General features: G+C 35.3%; 1 protein-coding gene across 1 annotated transcript in view; it reads right to left on the reverse strand.

Moving 5' to 3' along the window:
- Positions 1–21,778, reverse strand: part of LOC150084737 (RNA polymerase II-associated protein 1) — a 630,471-nt gene that overhangs the window by 450,625 nt on the left and 158,068 nt on the right. The window contains exon 8 of the mRNA XM_090376342.1: positions 10,428–10,556. Coding sequence (XP_090232468.1) covers positions 10,428–10,556 — 129 coding nt within the window. The remainder of the gene's footprint in view (positions 1–10,427; positions 10,557–21,778) is intronic.

The raw sequence follows: 21,778 nt of genomic DNA on the forward strand, positions 1-21,778 counted from the left end.
CCATCAGAATTGAGCCTGCTCAACCCATTCAAGACCTTATACACCTCAATCAGATCACCTCACAGGTGCTTAGTCTCCAGATGCTACAATTTGCAGAAGTTAAGCCTTTCTTGGTAAGAGGACCCCTTCGTTCCCCTCACCAATCTTGTAGCTCTTCTCTGTACTCGCTCAAGCAACTCTATATCCTTCCTAAAATGAAGCCTCAAGACCTGTATGTAATACTCAAGGCGTGGCCTGACCATTGCCTTATACAAAGGGATAATCAGGACATTGGGCGTTGTCGTTGACAACGCCCAATGTCCTGCTCTGGCATTTTGCTTGCACTGTTGAGAACATTTCATATCTGACAGCACAATTACTCCAAAGTCTCACATTTTCTACCGCCCTAAATGTAGTACCACAGCTGGCACGTTTCTCTGGGGTTACTTCTACCCATATACGTAGCATTTGTCAATTTTAAACTTCAGTTGCCACTTCTCAGCCCATCTGCTCAACCTTTTCAGATCCTGTTGCAGTAGCACACTGTCATTAACAACCCTGTCAACCTAAGTATCATCTGCAAACTTGGATATTAAGCCTGATATGCCTTCATCAATAATCACTGATAAATATACAAAACAACAATGGGCCCATCACCGAACTCTGAGGGACACCACTAATAACATTAATCCACGTAGAGCATACCCATTGACCACCACTCTCTGTCTTCTCCCACTCAACCATCCTGTTATCCATTGTAGCAACTTGCCCTTAATGCCATACTGCTCCAATTTGTACTCTTCCATGTGCAACAGTATCAAAAGCTTTCGCAAAATCCAAGTATATAATATATGATATCAAAATTATATTTTGCATCCAACATCATAGTATCCAATCATACTTGTCAGACAAGACTTTCCCTTAACAAACCCATGCTGTGTCTGAATTATTACTGTAGTCTTGTCTAGATGATTCTGCAATGTTTCTTTAACCGGTGACTCAATTATTTTCTTCAGAACAGAAGTTAAACTAACAGGTCCATAATTATTCTGTCACCCTTTGATCCCCCTTTGTGAATTGGCGATGTATTTGCACAATCTCCTGTCCATGGGGACTTCCCCTGATCCCAAGGATGCTGTCATAATTATGGCTAAGGGTTTGCTTACTTCCTTTGCCACCTATTTTAATATAACTGGATAGATCCCATCCACACCAGGTGTTTTTTTATGTTTAACATCAATAATTTCTCCTTCACTTTGCTCTCAGTTATTACAAAATCATTAAGTTCTCTGTTAGAGTTTAATAAGCTTCTGTCCACTTTCCTACAGAATTCTTCATGTGTGGATGTAGATGCAAAATACTCATTCATCAGCTATCTGAGCAGGATAATCAACTGTTGAACCATCAATATCAAATGGACCAATCTGATTCATCCCCTTTCTTCTAGAGTTTATATAAGCAAAGAAGTTTAATTTTGATAATTATACAAAAGTTTGCTTTCTCTGTTACTGGAAAAACAGGGCAGAAGAAGCACTACAAGAGATGAGAATGGCCTGCCCGATTTGAGTTGCTGGCTAGAGCACACAGTATAGTACACATTCCTTTAGTGTCAAGAAACAAGGTATTGGTTCCACCACTCTGCACTAAGCAGGAATTGGTCAAAAAATTTGTTAAAATAAACTCTTAAAGGTGAAAACAAGTATATACAATCTATGTTTCCAAAACTGTCATGAAAAACACTGGCCTACTTGTTGGTTCACAAAATGACTGATGCTGAGTGACATGCCTGACAGTTATTTTGTCTTGTAAGAAATTATTTAAGAGTAAAAATTACAAACTAATTCACAAGTTGAATGAAAACAATGTAGAATTCAAGCTCTGTTACTTGCATGCTTTCCAGGATTTGTTCAAGCCAAATCTGGGTAATCTTAGTGGAGTCCACAGGGAGAGAGATTGCATCAGGACAAACAGTCAATGTAGAAGAGGTACCAAGGAAGGTGTGATAAAGCTGTGATAGGGGATTAAGTCTGGTTTTTAGACCACAAAAGACAAAGACATTTAAATGTGCATTTTTAAAGAAAAGTTTTATTTTTATTAACCTCAGGAGGGTTTCTGCATTTTAATTTGTGATATTTTTAGTTTGTTGTTTACTTGTATTAATAGTTAATAACCTGTTCTGAACAGAAATTAAACAGTGTTAACAAATCTTGTGAATCAAGCGTATTGAATTTGGGACCAGTCTGGTTACTCTGTGCCAGCCAAATCCCCTGCTTTCACCTTCATGATGGCAGGACTGTTAGTAACCTTGGGTATATTCCCAAGGTGCAAGATTCACCTACAACATAGAAGATTCAATGCTGCAATTACTATATTGTAGGTGAACCTCCCAGGTGTGTGTGTGTGAACCAATGTAAGCAGAGATCAAGCACACAGAGGAATGGCAACCTGTGTCACCAGGCAAAACTAAGTGGTGGTATTGCTCTCACCTAGTACAATACCACCATGTTTCTCATTGGAGGCTTGAAGTGGTGAAACCAATGTTTTGTCTCCAGAGCAAAGATTTTGATTTGGTAGTTGTTGGCGCATCGGCTTCCGTGGCCATATTGCACCTCCCAAGGTTTTTGCAGTACTTTGATCCAAGCCCGAGGCGCGACCTTTGGATTGCCGGGCAGGTACTTTACCCACTCGGCTAGCCCGGTCGGCATCCCAGAGCAAAGCTGTAGCAATCCCCCATCTCTTTTAATCATGTAGTATTAGTAATGTCTTTTGAGGTTATGATAGGCATCACGTCAGGGTCCAATGTCCCTTATTTTGAGGGTACAGCTTTAAAATGATTTTTTTTGCAGGCCAGCTACAAGATAGGCCACTAGAATAAGACCTTTTAACCCTCTAAGAGGCATCTAGATTACCTAGTGCACAATGCCTAGTGAAAGGCAACCAGATCGCCTCTTGTTACCTAAGAGACATCTGGATCACCTGTTTGTTTGTTTGTTATTTGGTTTTTAGGAGCATTCCCAGCTTCCTCATTCCCTTTAATCCCTGTATGTCCAGGGATCCAACAAAAGATTAGGTTTTGTTTTCTTTTAAGGAGCTTGTTCAGAGTAACTTGAATTTGTCTTAAAGTTGGATGGAGATTCTTTGTGTTGCACTGTATTGTTTGAATTACACTGAGGGAGTATGTGAAGATCAGACTATGCGGTAACTTTTGGGGCCATATTCGGTCTATTGCTAACTTCACTGCTTGTAGTTCAGCTGTGAAGATGCTACATTATGTTGGGAGAATTTGGGTTATTCGTATAAGATAAAACTGCTGCCTTACTTTTGTATCGGTTTTTGATCCATCTGTATATATATTTGAACATATTGTGGATATTTCTCTAGATATGCAGCATGTAGTTGTTGAAAGCTGCTTCCTGGTAGGGAATGTCTTTCCCGAGTGGAAGTAGTCACAGATTGGTGATGTTATTTCCCGGGGGGGGGGGGGGGGGGGGGGGTCTTGGTGCATTTCTTATGATGGCTAGTTTGTTGAAATCAAGAGACCAAATTGGAAGTACTCCTTGATGCATACGTTTGCTTGTTTATTTGCTGTTGGAAGTACTCTGTACAAATGTTCCCATATTGGTGTATATAATGTTTTGTACACAGGATGATTTGGAATACACTTTATTTTAGCTGCATAGGACAGTAGGAGTTCTTGTATTCTGAGGTGGAGTGGAGGTTCATAGGCTTCGGCATACAGACTTTGAACCGGAGAAGTACGAAACGCTCCTAGGGCTATACATAGTCCATTATGGTGTATAGGGTCTAACCATCTTAAGGTGCTGGGTCTTGCAGAGCTATAAACTGGTGCCCCGTAATCAAGTCTGGATCTTATCAAGGTTCTATAAAGATGTAACAAAGTGTACCTGTCTGCTCCCCACGTTGTTGCAGATATAACTTTCAGAATATTCAATTTCTTTAGACAGTTTGTTCTAAGACATTTTATGTGATCTAAAAAGGTCAGTTTCTTATCAAGGGTTAGTCCAAGAAAAATTGTGCTGGATGTTATTGGGATTAGTTGTTCTCCGAGCTTTAGTTCTGGGTCTGGGTGCAAGTTTCTTTTCCGACAAAAGTGTATTCCAACTGTCTTTTGTTTAGAGAGTCGAAAGCCATTGTTTTGGGTCCATGCTATTACTTCATTGATTGTTGTTTGCAGTTGCCGCTCTATTGTTCGCATATTTTGGGAGTGACAAGAAATGGTGAAATTGTCGACATAAAGTGCTGCATCTATGGTACTTGGTATTTGTTCAGCTATTGAGTTGATTTTTTAGGCAAAAAGGGTAGCACTGAGTACTGATCCCTGTGGTACCCCTTCTTGTATAAAAACCTGCAATAGTGTGGTTAATATCCTAACTTGGAAAGTTCGTTGTAGCAAAAAATTATGGATATATATTGGGAGATGTCCTTTCATCCCAAAGTTATAGATGTCTTTAAGTATTCCATTTCGCCATGCTGTGTCATAAGCCTTTTCTATATCAAAAAATATCATTACTAGATGTTGCTTTCTTACGAAGGCATTTCTTATGTTGTTTTCTGATTTTATCATTAAGTCTAGAGTGAACCTGTTCTTTCTGAAACCACATTGAGCTGTGTTTAGTAAGTTATGGGTTTCTAGAAATCACATTAATCAGGCAGTTACCATTTTTTCAAGTATTTTTCCACGGCAACTAGTTAAGGCTATTGGGTGATAGTGGTTCGGATTTGTGGGATTTTTATTTGGTTTTGGAAAGGCTAAGACTATTGCATGACGCCACTGATTTGGAAAGGAATTTTCTAGGTATACCCTGTTATACAACAAGAGTAACGATATCAATGATTTCTCATCTAATTGTTGTACCATCATGTATACTATTTCATCTGAACCTGCTGCACTTTGCCTCGTCTCTGAAATGGCTTTATGAAGTTCTCTGAGATTGAAAGGTTGGTTATAGGTTTCTCTACTTTTACTGGAGAAATTTAATTTATATGTTTCTGTATTTGCTTTATGTTTTTGGAAAGCTGGTTCATAGGAGCTACTGCTTGATATTTTTTCAAATGTTCAACCAAGGGCATTGGCTATGTCTTCAGGCTTTGATATATCTTTTCCATTCCATTTTATAAAAAGAGAAGAAATTCTTTGGTATTTGTTGTTTATTTTATTTATTTTGTCCCAAACATCCTGTTGTCTGTTTTTCTAGTAGTTGTAGATGCAAAACGAATCCAAGATTCTTTTTTTACTGATCTTAGTAATGCATCTGACATTTGCCCTTGCTTTTTTTTTTTTTTTTTTTTTTGAAATGTATCAAGTTAGATGTGGTAGGGTATCTTCGGAAATTATTCCATGCCTTGATTTTCTCTCTTTTTGCTAAAGTACATCATCGTTCCACCATGGCTTTGGATGTGTGGGAAACTTTGAAGGGGTTTTTGGTATTGTTTGTTCTGCTGCATGGAGGGGTTTATCAGTTACATATTTCACTGCAGAGTCAATTTAAACCTGTTGTATTTGTTGTTCTTCTAATATGGCCAGCTGCTTATATCTTGTCCAATTCGCTTTATCTAATCTCCACTTTGGAGTTTGTTTTGGTTGACAAGGGGTCGGTTTGTTTGAAGTAATCTTTACTGGAAAATGATCGCTATCGAGTGGATCATTGTGAACTGCCCACTCCAGTAGAGGGTATAATGATGGAGTGCATATGGAAAGGTCTATTGCTGTACTAGTTCCTGTGGATAGACATATATATGTCAGTGTCCCATCATTTAAGAGTATAAGATTGAGCTTATCCTAGTAGTTTTTCCTATAATTTGACCTCTTTTATCTATGTTTTCATTTCCTCATAGAAGATGATGGCCATTCATATCTCCCATGATAAATAAAGGAGGTGGTAGTTGGACTACCAGGTCTTCTAGATCTGTATAGCTTATATCTTGGTTTGGTGGCAGGTACATGGAGGTAACTGATATATGATAGTTTACTGCAATTCGTACTGCTATGACCTCTAGATTAGTCTGCAAGGGAACCTGTTGGGTAGGTATACTGGAGTTTACTAAGACTGCTACTCCTCCATGTGCTGTATTGTTGGTAATCCTGTTCTTTCTGTATATATTGTAATGTTTTAGTGTAATTTTATTCTGAGGTTTAAGATATTTTCTTGCAAACATAGACTAATTGGATTGTACTGCGATGGGAGATTGTGGATATCTTCAAAATTGCTGTGAAATCCTCTACAGTTCCACTGTAAAAATGTATTAATTATTTGGTTTTGTTAGTATTTTCAGCTTGTTTTCTTGAGGTTGTTGGCTTAGGGTTTTCTGTTTTTTTAGGGAAGTATGGCTTTCTAGTATCCATCTCTTCTTCCTCAGCAAAAATTTCTAGCATTGTTTCTTCCATCTGATTCTTTTCTTCTACTTCCATGCTATCTATTTTATTCCCATTTACTTCAGTGATTCTATCTTGTTTTGTGGATTTGCTGGTTTCTCTAGTTGGTGGTATTGTAATGGGTGTGTTTATTGCCTGTTCTGCTTTTTGTCTTGGTTTTGGGTCAATGAGCAGTGAGCGTCCAATCTGAAATGGACTTTTTTGGTGGAATCGTTACTTCTGTCTGTGTTTCTATTGTTTTATAAGTTTGTGTTACTTGTGCATAAGATGGTCTATTCGTTCGTTGTGGCTGTATTGTTCTTTTTGATATGTTACATTGTTTTCCACTTTATATTTCTGTATTCTCTTTTCTCTCTTCCACTCTTCACATCCTTTCGTGTAGGAATTATGTTCTCCTCTGCAGTTGGGACATCTTGAATTTTGTGCTGTACTGTCTTGTTGGGTATATTCTCGTGACCCGCATTTTGCACAGATAGCGAAACTTCTGCATACTGCCTGAGAGTGTCCATACTTCTGACACTTAAAATATCGGACAGGATTTGGAATATATGGTCTCAGTGGGCAGTTTAGATATCCAGCTTTTACAGTTTTTGGTGGTTTTGGAGTGTTGAAGGTCAGAATTATATTCCTCGTAGGGATAATTTCTCCATCTCTTTTAATTGTTATTCTTTTGACTTTAACCCCTTGATCTTTCAGCTCTTCTTTGAATTCATCTTCAGGGACGTTGAGGAAGTCCCATTCACTAATTACTCCTCTCTAGGTATTCATGGTGGAATGGGGAGTAACTGTTATTGGAATATCTCCAAACGTTTTTGCTTTCATTAGATGCTCAGCTTGTTTTTGGTTTGTCATCTCTACTAGCAGATCCCCTGATTTTAGTCTTCTGACTTCTTTAGGGAACTAGCTATGCTTTCAAGAGTTTTTTTTTGAATTCTGAAAGGTGACAAACCCGATCGGTTGTTCATTATTAGAATGAATAACTAGAAACAGTGGTGCAACTAGAGGAAGATCCTTTGTTCTTTGTCTCTTAGCTGTATATGAATCCACTTGATCTAATTTTCTGCTAGTTTGAGTAGCAGAAACATGGTCTGTGCTTGCCATGTTTGCTCCTTTTGGCCCTTGGCTGGAGGACTTTTCTGCCAAGATTTCTGGCCCCGTCACAGGGAGGCAGGATCAGTGCTGCTAAGCGGTTAGGGTTAGTTGGTTAGTGCTACTAAAAATACATGAAAAAGGAAAAGAAAGGTGAGTTTCCTTTCTGCATTCTGACTTGTAGTTTTCAAGTATGGAACTGTTTTTAAATGAAACTGTTGAGAGAAAAACAGGAACTTAAAAATAACGTTATTCACTTATCAAGAGCACTCTAAGTCGCAGTAACGTCGCTTGGCAAGGAGATAGGTATATTCTTACTGTGTGTGTGCCATACCCAGAATTTAATTAATTCATACATCATGTTCCCCTCTTCTACTTTTACTTTTATCTATTCAACACATCACGAGCAGTCACACAAATAGAGATTATTTTTTTATTTTATGTAAAGAGATTATTTTATAAAAAGATCTAAACTTCTCAAAAAATTCTTAATTCGCTTCACTAATATGTGCTTCCAATTATCATCTCAATGACATCCATTTCCACCTACAATCTCCCAAGTCCCACTTACTTTTTCTGATAGAATCTCAATTATCAGTTACACTCAATACTCACATTTATTTGTCTGATTACTTTACTTTACTTTAAAGGTGCTGCTTGTGCATATGACTACTCTGATATTCTTTGTCAAAGACTTCCTAATCTGGAATCTCCTCCTTTTCATTTCCTCTAGAACTTCTGAGGTTATGATGAGGATCATGAGCTGCTAATTAACTTGAACTGATATTATCAACAGTCATATTATGAAAACTATACGTGCTACGAAAAAATCAAGAACATATTTGAAATCGGCAGACAAAACTGTCATAGAAGAGTGTGTTTACATCTTTGATAAACATGTAGCAATAGCTTAACAACAGCTACTTCAACTGAAGTAGCTGCTGTTAAAATACTGTATCTATGTTGTGTTTATAGTTCTTTGTTATGAAGAAACTGAAAACAAGCCCAAATTCATAGGATATGAAAAAAGTAACCAGATGTGTAAGGACTATGGGATGAAAGAACAATTTTTAACCACATATTCCTGATTTTGTAAGAAAAAAATGTTTAAGAAGTTTTCCTTGAAAGCAATGACATTAAACTTTACAGTTTAACTTCCAAGCACCAACATTAAACTTTACAGTTTAATGTTGGTGCTTGGAAAACTGTTGGTTGTAGAAAACATATGAAGGTGGTTTATGACACGAAGCTGTGCACAAACAGTAAGTGCATGAATATTCAAGCAGCATTTAGTAGTGTGATGGTTACGTGGTGTTGAGCTTCAGGCAGATGATAACAAACTTGGAAAATAATCTGTATATGTTTATCAAACTGAAGTCCTGAAGGTTTCTCTTGTGGACAATGCATTGGGGACTTTATCATAAAGGTTTTGGAGAATGGAAAAGACAAAGCGGAGGATATTAGAAAGTGAAGGACTGCAGAACATCCACAACTATAATCCTAAGTCTGCCATATTCAAATAGAGAACCCCATTGGAAGAAGGTGAAGGTCTGTACCTTTTCAAATGGTTAGAACAAAATCCTCTGTGACAGGGATGTGGATTGCATTTGAGGGGTTAGTACTAAAAACTCATTGGAGGCTGGTGTATGTGGTTTCACTGAAGACAACACTGATAAGTAGGAATCTGGTACAGAATCTTACTGAGGTAGGGATTGCTGCCATTGAAGACAAGGACACAGATGAAGAAGAGGGGACCATCTTCAAGCAAAAGCTGTCAAAGGTCAGAGAGGTATTCTCAGATTCTTAGGGAGATAATTGTTTGGAATTAGCAAAGGAAACCATCAAGCAAAGTTTGACTGTTTCTTCAAGTCCTTCTACAAGTGCACCCTTTATGGGGTGCACTTGTAGAAGGGGTGCACCCTTTATGGGGTGCACTTGTAGAAGGGGCGCACCCTTTATGGGGTGCACTTGTAGAAGGACTTGAAGAAACAGTCAAACTTTGCTTGATGGTTTCCTTTGCTAATTCCAAACAATTATCTCCCTAAGAATCTGAGAATACCTCTCTGACCTTTGACAGCTTTTGCTTGAAGATGGTCCCCTCTTCTTCATCTGTGTCCTTGTCTTCAATGGCAGCAATCCCTACCTCAGTAAGATTCTGTACCAGATTCCTACTTATCAGTGTTGTCTTCAGTGAAACCACATACACCAGCCTCCAATGAGTTTTTAGTACTAACCCCTCAAATGCAATCCACATCCCTGTCACAGAGGATTTTGTTCTAACCATTTGAAAAGGTACAGACCTTTTCAAGTTCACAGCTGCAAAGTGTGCCAAGTATCCAGGAATTTCCTCACATAATCCTCTCAAGTGTGTCACACATCAGAAAGAGCAATCAAGAGCTCTTCAAATTCTGAATAAATTTTATTTCATAATACAGCAGTTTTTCATACTATTATAACAACTTTGGCCATATGCATTTCTTTTGGGTTTAATGTACATTCAGCGTTAGCAGAAAGGCTTTGTCCAATACAGTCCATTAAAGCAAAGTTTTGCTGCATTTTTATTTATTCATTACATGTCAATATAATCATGCAGCTATGGAAGTTTAAACAGTGAATGAACACAGAGTCTCATAGTGTATAATTTTATAAGTTTTAAGTTTGCAGATCAGCTTGCCTGTCTGCAAACTCAAAACTTGCCTGTCCTGCAACCTCTGTGTGAGAGGGACCAACTCAGCTGAACTTGAATAAAATCCAGAAAAGTGCCAAACTCACAACACAGAAGAAGAATTTAAAACAATAAATAATTGATGTATGATAATCACATTAGACTGGGTATATTTTGCATCATTTCAACTACATATATTATTTTGATTTTTTAAAGTATAAATATCTGGCTCTTGTTATCAAAAGTATTTAAAAAAAAAGTTATTCCTAGGAAGAAATTTTGCAATTTTGAAATACTTGCCTGGTATATTTGAAAATCTGGATTCTTTTCTGCTATTATTAGAATCCTGACTTGTAAAATTAGATGGCCACATCTGTTTCTTATCCAGCTGTTTTCTTTTATTCTTAAGAAATTTTATGATATTTGGATCTGAGAAAGAGTACACAATTTAGTATTATGCAAAACAATATTTCTATATAATTTACACTTCTATTAATTTCATTTTGAAATATTTTGGTAAAATCTTACAATTACAACAAATGTCTATATTTAATTTTGGTAGGGGCTGAAATACTAGTCTGCATTTTAGGAAAAGGAAAAGTTCTCTGATGATAAGTAATCTGAACTACATTTTTAACAGAAATTTGAAAGTTACTTGAAATTTATGCTATAATATCAGGTAAATTCCAAAATTTCTATTAAAAATATAGTTAATAGAAATTTTGAAATTTACCTGAAATTTGTGCTATCATGTCAGAATTTTTTACAAATAAAACAAAAAAAAAATTAAACTATTGGTGGAAATGCATGTGGTTTATTTTGCATTTATGCATTTTACAAATATGTTATTTATGAATAAAAATATCTGAAAATGGAAATATCAAAGGCTATGTCCTCCTGTGAAGCACAGATGAAGACAAACTGGATTACTTATACAGGTAGTTTCCGAATTTACGAGTTAATTCGTTCCTCATGCACGTGCTTGTAAAGCGGAATTTATTTCCCATAGACATAATGTTAAAAATAGGGGTTACATTATCAACAATGAAATTAGTTAGCTAATTAGTTTACGTTTAAACAATGATTGATTTATACAAAGAAAGGAAAATGTGGCCTTTAAAATCAAGCAAATTATAATAACAGAGAAATTATTTATGACTTACAAATGTTAAAGAATATTTATTCTTCATCATCATCATCGATTAAATGATGATGATGAAGAATAAATCTCGTTGATCACTCATTACTGGTTTGGCACTCGTTGGTTTGTTGCACAAGGAGTCCTCTTCTTAAGAAATGCTTCAAGAGGTGTTTATTTCCAAGATAATCTTCTCTTTTCTTAATATATTTCAATAGCATACATAAGCATTTTTTAACGAAACGCACAAATTGCACCTAACACGATTTGCACAGAGTAACAAGTTTACGAAGCTTAAAAAAAAGGAATGAAGAGAAGATTCTGAAAATTTATTTATGTTTTTTATACGATTGAAGACTTCAGTAAAGGTGAAACATGTTTTACCATAATAATGTAAAAAACCACACGATTCCAGCTATCGGCATTTTCGCAAGTGCAATAACATTGAGTTTACTATCCGTTTATAATTGCTTGCAGTAACAGAAAAGCCCAATGAACCGCAAAGTGCAAATTGATTTTGTTTTGTGGTCGTGACCTCCAGAAATGTGCTCTAGAAAAATATCACAAAGGTGTTCAAAAATTGGTTCTTATAACAGAACATATGATAACGATAAAGTGTAATGCATTTTAATGATTTGAATTCGTAACTAATAAATTTACACTATAAAAATGACCTTTTAGAGAGTTATATAGCGAAAATTTCAACTTCTGAGGTCACGGAACAAATTACCAAAAAACAACGTGTTTTTGGGTTCACATTACGATATTTTCACAATACAATGGTAACGGTGTCCCCGTAGCCAGGTGGGAAGGAGCAGCAGTGCGTAGCATATGCTTCTTGATTAGACTGGGATTCGAGCCCGTCACCACCAAATACGGAGGATACGGAAAGGTCAAGGAATGACCACCGCATATCTCCGGAGCAATATGGCCTTAGTTGCTAATGCTCCTAAAAACCAAATAACAAACAATAACAATGGTAACGGATTAATATCGAAAGCAGGGTACACTGTATTGTGTAGCTGCACGCGTGGTTTGAAATGCAGCATTTATGAATGTTTAACATTCATTTTTTGCAATCAATGTTCATATTTTCGATTTTGTTGATACTTGATACATGGGAAAAAAAAAAAAACCTTGTAAATCCGGAAACTCGTAAAGCGGAAACTGCCTGTACACTAAATTGGGCACTTGAACCTCTTTACCTTTCTCAGGCAGCTAGTTTTGGTGGCTGTTTCTCATTTTTAGCATTCAACAGTAGTAGCCATCATATTGACATTTCATCCTCCATGGCATCTTTTTTCCATTTTTTTTTTTTTTTATCTTGATGGAATATGAACCCTCTACTCCTCACTTTACCTAAATTTTCTGAACTTCTTCAGCAAGTTACACATGATCATTTCATAATCTGGATGTTCAATGTTTCCCAAAAAATTGCCTACATTTTTAATGTCAGTCCAAACATCTCTGAGGTCCAACAAAAATTAGTGGCTCATCAATTAGTGGCTCATCTTTAATGTTCTTTGAATTGGCATTAAAGACTATCGTGGTGGCCACACTTTTCTTTTCCAATGTTCACTTTTTTGGATGACTATCTCACTAGCAGAGAAACAAGGCATTTCTGTGTAACCAAGCTGTTGGCTGAGTAGCAGATTATTAACTTTAAAATCTTCAACAACCAATCATGATACTTGTAGTGAATTTTTTCCAAAAGCTTAACATTTTCATAGTTTTCTTCTAAGTATGCTGAAAGGGGGGCTACAGGAATGGAGGCATACTTGTTTTCATTATGAAAGAGAACTTTGAGGCTTTACTTCGATGAGTAAATAGTCCTTCCCCTCTGTTGGTTGGTAGAAAATTCCCAAAAAGCTGATCCTATTTTTTGGAAAAAGGGTCAGCTTTTTTCTGAGAAACTAATTAATTTTCACAGTCTATATCATGAAAAGACTGTTCCCGAGATTCTTGGATTTCAGTCTTGACCCTAAAAGCTATGCAGATAGACACTTTGAACGGTTTTAAAAATCTCACAAGACCACTGAGTTAATTTTGTGTAAACAGCTGTTTCCTGGCAGACAGGCCAGCAGGACAGCTTGTGGGATTTTGTCAATGATATACAGAAACTGCAAGCAGGGATAAGATGATTATCCCCCTGTACAAGGTCATGGTTAGGTCACATCTTGAGTACTGTATACAGGTCTGGAGACCTCACTTAGGAAGGATGTAAATGTGCTGGAACTGGTGTGGAGAAGGGCAACCAGATTGGTGAAGGGAACAAAAGGGTGCTCTTACCTAGAAAGACTTCAGTTCTGCAATTTGCAGTGTCTTGAGACTATGCAATTGTGGGGAGATCTGATTGGGATGTTTAAAGCTTTGAATGGATTGAGTCAGCTGAACATTGATGGCATAAATTCAGGTTGAAAAAGGACAGCAGCAGGATAGATGCGTAGAAGTTTGCTTTCAGTCAGCAGGTGGTTGATTGTTGGAAAAACTTCCATCTGTTGTAGAAGTGGATAGTTTGAATAAAATAAATTCAACGAAGAATTAGACAAATTCTTAGAGGGTATGGTGTGAAGCATGTGTGTGTGTGTGTGTGTGCGTGTTTTTTTGGATGATACTTTATAAGCTTGTTTTCTTGCATCATTTGCCACTACTAATACTAATCTGGTAAATTACTATGATGTAGTTATTAAACAGTTGTATGCAGGCAATTTTGATATTATATATCTTGACTTTAGTAAAGCTTTTGATACTGTATCTCTATGGAAGGCTGCTATATAAATTGGAAGATGTTGAAGATACTGGTAAGAACATATGCCAAATTGCAGGCTGTTTAAAAGATAACAGACAAGTTTGTTGTAAATGGTCAGTCTTCAACGTAACAAGTGGGGTTCCTCATTGATTGGTGCTGCGTCCCCTCCTATTTATAATTTTCACAAATGATATTGATGGGGGTATGCTGTAAAAGTTTGCTGATGATTTGAATGTTGGAATGGTGGTTAACAATTTGAGCCAAGCCATGTTCCTTCAAAGGTCTTGGATTGGTTGCATATATATTGTCCAAAATGTGACAACTAAAATTTAATGCTTATAAATGTAAGATTATGCATGTGGGGGCGGGGAGCTAAATGTTCGAGAAAAGAGTTACGTGTGATTCAAGCTGACATTAGACCGGGGTTCGAGCCCATGCCTACCAAATACAGAGGATGAGGAAAGGTCAGGGAATGACCACCGCATATCCCCGGAGCAATATAGCCTTAGTTGCTAATGCTCCTAAAAACCAAATAACAAACAAGCAGTACACAAACAGGAAGGCACATAATGTCCTGTCTATGATTTATAGGGCTTTTCAAGGAGGGAGAAGATTATCATTACCTATCTCTTTTTATAAGGTGATAGTTACACTGCACTTGGAATACTGTATTCAGTTCTGGAGACCACACTTTAAAAAATCACAGAACTTCTGGAGAGGGTTCAGAGCAGGGTGACTAGATTGGTGAAGCATGCAAAGCAATGCACATATGAAGAACAGCTTAGAAATTATGGTCTGAAAAGTTTTGCAATTAGACATCTAAGGAGAGATCCAATTGAAGAGTATAAGGCTCTAAAAATGAATAAAATGAATGAGCAAAATGAATCAGTATTATAAGTAAAGCGAATGAGAAAAGTCTGTTATCCATTGTGGGTGAGACATTAAACCAAGGGACACAAACAGTGCTGGCCAAAAAGCGTGTTCAACCGGTTATGTCAAACAGGGCCCTCCCACTCAAATGGTCAGAACAATATTGTTGATTAATGTATTAAATGTTATTCGTATATAAAATTTTGAAAATTAAAAAATCACTATTACAAAAACACCCAGTATAAGTTTTCATAGGGCCCCACAACCTCTGGGGCTGGCACTGGACACAAATATAAAATCTTGGGGAAAAACAGAAGACTGGATCTGATCTAGTTCACCAATGGGTAGAGAGAGTTATCAAACAGTGGAATAAGCTGCCTCCAACATGGTGGAGGTAGTAAGTCAAGCTAAGTTTAGAGCAAAATTCGAAAATTAACTTGTGAAAATCTGTTTTATTTTTATTATTATTATTTTATTTTATTTATTTATTTTTGGCTGATGCAGAAAAAGTTAGCTTCTTGCATCATTTGGCCTTACTAATATTAGAAAACATAAAAAAAAATTTAAAAATTTAATTAAAACTAAAATATAAAAAATAAAATTAAACTGTGAAAAAAGAAAAAAAATGCTAAAAACTGACTACAAAATAAGAAATAATCATATGGCCTTATGGGAAATCTGTGTTGGAGGCAGCCTCACTGTTTTCACCTGATGGGTGAATTACATCAGTGTGTTCAATTGGAGGCAGCTTGTTCTTGGCGCTGATAATGAACTTAAAAAGTCACTATCGGAATCTTCTTCTCCCTATAAATTTACCTGAAACATTAAATTGACTAATTGTAAACATTTGAGAACAACGGTTTACTATGGATTCTATCGCTTCAATAATTAACAGAGCCTCATCAATTAAAAGTGAAAACTTGGCCTAATTTCTTTGTTGTAATTTGATGAGTGACCTGTCTTTTTCTTTCTCATTTAACAAAGTTGTTTTAATCCTCTCAATTCAAGTAAGTCTTCATTTGACAGATGACCTACTTGAACTGACCAACTCTATCACATCTCCTTTCACATCATGTTGTGAATGTCTGTTAAACATTCACAACATTGATTGTTGTTGTTATTTGGTTTTAGGAGCATTAGCAACTAAGGCCATATTGCTTCGGGATATGCAGTGGTCATTCCCTGACCTTTCCGCATCCTCCGTATTTGGTGATGATGGGCTCGAACCCCGGTCTAATCAAGAAGCGTGTGCTACGTACTGCTGCTCCTTCCCACCTGGCTACGGAGGCACCACAACATTGATTATTACAGCAGTATGTTCAACAAAGACTTGGAAATTGTACTCAGTGCTCACAGCCATATTATGCCACGTTTAATTTTGCACCAAGATTCACCAATGTTAATGGCATGTATGATGTTGCAATTTCGGCAGAATTTTTGAACTGCCAACTTGCCAACACTTTCTGTTTCAAAATCATCTTGGCTAATGTTTTTTTTTTTTGAGAGAAATTCAACTCATTATCAGACTTCTCATTTAAAGTTAATTGAGAGTCTAGAGGCATTGTCAAGCAGCAACAACACCTTGTGTGTGATATTGTTATTTTTGTAATATTTCTCTGCAGAAGGGCAGAAGTAAACCATTATGTGAACATCTTTCTAGTTACTCATCCCTTTTGAGTTGATTGCCACACAACAGGAAGAGAGAAGATTTTTTATATCCTTTAAAAGCCCTTTCATTTTCTGTGATATACTAGCATGGGCTTCAACTTAAAATTCCCTTCTTCATTTGCTCCTAAAAATGGTCTCATCTACAGAGAAGACTTGACGTAGAAAACATCCTCCTCCTCCTAAAATAGTGTGAAAAGTTTCACGATATGCTTTGGCTGTCTCAAAGTCACTAGCTCCCTCACCAGTTAATTTCAAGCTGTATAGATTAGCTCTATTTTTTTTTTTTTTTTTTAACATTCAAAGCATCCAGAATGTGCCCGAAACTTCAGTGGGCGTAGATGCACTTTTTGAATATTCAAAGAGATCTTGGCTTTCTCTTGAATTATTGTTGTCCTTAACAATTCATTGTTGTGTTTGGCCTTTAACCCAAACTATTAACAAGGCTTCCATTTTTTCCATCATCAACTTATGCAAATGTTGCAATTTCACAGCTGATGATGAAATTATATCTTGACCACATTTCTTTATTTTATCTTTATTTTTCATTATAGTATGCCAACTCCAACTCTTGTTGTACTCATCAGAATCATTAGGCCTACAACACACTACTACTGTAATTTTTGCTTTCCCAACAAAATCGAACTGGCTACTCATTTTCCAAGTATCTGAGGCATAACTGTTCCTGCAAGCGTGCATAAGAAAGTTACAGGTGTTTTATGAAATTTAGGAATAAAATTATAATTATTGAGGAAAATCATAAGGAAAATTATAATTATTTATATTTAGTTCTAATTTTTTATTTAATGCCAAGATTTTTTTTTGGTAATAATACTGAGAGGTTTATAAGTATCACTGTACTGAAATCTTTCCTTAAAGTATTAACATAAAAAGCTTTGCAAATAAATGCATAATTATTAGAAGCTTTGTCAACAGAGTAATTACAAAATGTTTTTGTAGTTCTTGCAAATGAATTTTTATTTAGAAAAGTTGTGGTGCCCAACTCAAGCACACATTTTTGAACAGATTTGGATTTTTATAAGTACTCAGAGAATACAAGATTAATCTCCACATCTGGTAAGCTTCAACAGATGTACTGAATTTATAGGAAAAAAGTATATAATATTCTAATAGGTCATGATAGAGATTTTTATTTTTATTTTTAAGTTTTAAAGAAGTGAAATATACTTTTAGAGCCAACATAACTTATATTCAAATGAAAGAATTTCTTTAAGTTCGGGACGTGCCACAATTCCCAAATTTCCAGAAATATTATGACTGCAGTTGGAATCAATATAAGAATGTAAATTTTATTAGTCTTATATTGATTGTGTTATCACATCCATATTTAAGGTATCAATACCAATGTTAGCGGGTACAGTTTTATAGTTGCAAGCAATTAAGTCAAAAGGTTCAAAATATTTATAAGTATTTAAAATTTTAATATGAATATTTTGACTATTAATTGGCAAGTAAATAATTATGTAAAATAATACATGTATTACAATAAATCCTCGATTTATCGAACTAACAGGGGAGAAGGGGTGTCCATTAATGCTGAAAGTCCGTTAAATCGAATGTGACATGGGGGGGGGTATTTTTTATTGTTCTTAATGTAAAAAAAAAGCTTTAATACAATATACAGTACAATATAAAATTATGTTGCAATTTGGCCTTTGATTTACGGATATCAGAAACAGTTTGTTTTTTTACGCCATAAATTTCATAAACACGTGATACTGGCTTTGTTCAACAAGATGCCTTGTTCTAAATTTCTATGCCACATTTAAGTTCACACGCTTTCTTTTAACTCCTCTATCACTTGATGCCATTTTAAATTGTAAGGAATGCAAAATTATTTAATAAATAAAGTCACAATTCAGAAATCACAGAAACACTCTGTATACAACCTGACCGCATGATAGCTTGAGGCAGACTGAGACCGAAACAAAGCGAGTCGGTAGACCTGCATTTAATGTCTCAAATCACATTCAGCTCGCAAGTCATTGCCTGCTCTTATCTGTTATCTGTAATCTGGGAAAATAGCTATTTGAACACATTTTCAGAAAGAATAAAAAACAATTTCCTGAATTTGATTATAAAAATAATTATCAAAACACTAAATGAAATAGGTAATTATTATAAATTTTTTATTAATAATAACACTGAAGTTTGTATAAATAAAAAAAAAAATAATATGGTCGAGATTAATATGTACATTACTGTATTATTATTTGTCCGGCCAGTTAAATGCGAAATCTGTTATATCGGGGTCTGTTAAATTGAGGTTTACTGTACTTGATATAATCCATAAATTTATTTTCTATAGATTGTTCTAATTGAAGATATTTATGATGAGACTTCAAGTTAAATTTCGAAATTTCATTTATAAGATGAAAAAAGATGTTTGAACTTGCAAGTCAAAAGTTGATTGATTGTTTGATTGATTTGGGTTTTATTGGCGCACTAGCAACTAAGGCTATAATGCGCCAAGACCACAAGTCAAAAGTACAAATGATCCTGTGTAAAGCTTTAAATAGCACTGAATAATACAACTGGTGTAGACTGTACATTAATGTAGTCATTATCCCAATTTTTAAGTAAATGAACAAAATTACTTAATTAAATTTTTTTTTTAATCCTTGGATTTTTTGTAGGATCTATTAATTTTAAGTTTGATAAAGAATTTAACAATTGAAATTTGTCATATATACAATTATCATGTATGTGATTAGTGATAAATTTATGATTAAATTTGTTGTTAAGTCCATATTGGTTATAACAATCAATTTTAACATAAAAAGCTGTTCCTGACTTATCCTCAAGTTTAATATGATTAATTTTGATATATGTGTTTTTAATGATTTTGTGTTTTAATAATTTTTTTTGATGGTATAAGGGTTTACCAGAAATTAAAGACCCATGGGCAGTCCTATCTATTGTATTATTGCTAATTTGTATCTACACTGATCTGAAGCCACTTTACCACATGATATTTTTATCTTTAGGTATGCTGATGATTTATGCGTGCTTAATTGTCCAAATTTTCTCCATGATTTTAGATTTTTCTGTCCAAATTTTGTTCATTTACATCCTCAGGAACTTCTTTTTTTTTTTTTTGAATAAAATTAACAGTAACAACCAAAAAAGGAAAAAGGAAATTATATAGACTTGGATATTATATTGATAATGGTCACAGAATTATTCATCTCTATAATTTTAATGTGATTAGTTTCTCAAGTTGGCTATCAATATTTCCAAAAGTGTACATTTCAATGTTTCTTTTTCCAGATGTACAAGGATTGCTACTATTTACAATAATACTGAAATTGCAGCTGCACATATTAGAAGGTTTGATTCTACACTTATCAGCAATCTATTTCCATTGACTTATCTTCAATATTACTTTCATAAGGCACTGAATATTATCGATTATATAAAGCTATTATCAGGTTATGTATACAAAAAATCATATTTTCAGTTAGCTTCCACATATGTCAACCAGTTAACTTTCATTTATTTCCTTCCCATCTCAAATTCAGGTTTGTATGTTTTGTTATTTTTGTATATTATTATCATTATTATTAGTCACATGGTGAAAGGAAGCCCAAGGCTTTTGCTGCACCAGCAAAAAAAATATTTCTGTTGTTATTTGGTTTTTAGGAGCATTAGCAACTAAGGCCATATTGCTCCGGGGATATGCAATGGTCATTCCCTGACCTTTCTGCATCCTCTGTATTTGGTGGTCACGGGCTCGAACCCCGGTCTAATCAAGAAGCGTGTGCTGCTGCTCCTGCCCATGGAGGCGCCAAATATTTCTGAGTTACCCTGCGTGTGAGTGAGAGAGAGAGAGAGAGAGAGAGAGAGAGAGAGAGAACTCGAATCAGAAGAATGGAATCACTAAGAAAGAGTAAAATGATGTTATTCAGCTCAGGACCCTGGGTGTGCCAAGCCCATCCCTGGGTATAATTAATATTCAGTATAGTAAATATTCACAGCTCATACAGTGGTGAGCTGTGAATATTTTAACAATGGGCTCGCAGTTTTTCTGACTTTCTATCAAGTAAATTTTATCGGTCATGGAAGTGATGTCATCCGCAGCTTCCACAGGCACTTCCCATACTCACACTACTAGTAGTATGATTAGAGCGTGTTCCGCATTTTTTGTTAATGATATATCTCAAATCAGGGGCAGATTCAGGAAGGTGGACAGAAGCAGCTTATTACCCCCTTAACCATGCATATAAGTGAATGTTTAAAATGTTCATAGGTCTATCTAAAAAAAAAAAAAACTTACTACTGCAATAATACAAATATTTGTCAATAATTCCTTTTTTTGTCTCGCATTTTCATTTCATTCCATTCCACTGTTAGGTGCCCCTAACAGCTGCGTATGACGCTTCAATTACAAGATCGGTACATCAATCGATGCTGTTTTCCAGAGACATTTAGATACGTTGCAATCACAAGTATACATCTCTTACTTTAGTTATCATAAATCCATTGTATCTTGTCTTCCAGAAGTTATGAAAATTTGTGAATGAGCAATAAAATATTTACAATAAAAAAGCTCTTTTATTTCATAATCAATATATACAAATCAAAATACCTAAAATAAATGCGAAGGATGTTTCACATAAACTACCTACCATGCGTGCTCAGCATGCATGCACCTTTTTTTATTAATTTTTTTTTAACAACTATGGAAATATAATGGATAAATTTTTTCATGATAAAATTTTAATATTGCGAATAAAAAATAACATGAAATATTTCCCATATCGCAAATAATATAAAAACTACCACAAAATATTCCACAATATAAAGAAAAACATTACATAAAAAACTAACTTTCTAGAAAAAGTACACAAAAATCACAGATTACATGAAAAAAAATTATTACATAAATATTCAAGAAAAATTTATTCTAAAAATTGTCATATAGAATTTACTTCTTTATTAATATTTGTTTTTTTTTTTTTTTTTTATGAGAACCCCAAACACGAGAGGTATTAGAACCTATAGTACTTAGTACCGTGCTTGGGTTGGAGGTTGAGAAGACAAAAGAAGATATTTGTTGACATTGAACTTCTGTAGATTGTAATTTTCAGGAAATACGTTTGAAGGAAGGTTGTTCCACAAAACGGCAGTTGAATGAATAAATGAGGAAGATGAAAAGTTGGTTCTGTGGGTTTGAAGTTGGACAGTAAATGGGATGTTGGCTGGTGG

The sequence above is a fragment of the Mastigoproctus giganteus genome, chromosome 6, assembly GCF_048544385.1.
Source record: "Mastigoproctus giganteus isolate SK-2022 chromosome 6, ASM4854438v1, whole genome shotgun sequence".
NCBI lineage: Eukaryota > Metazoa > Arthropoda > Arachnida > Uropygi > Thelyphonidae > Mastigoproctus > Mastigoproctus giganteus.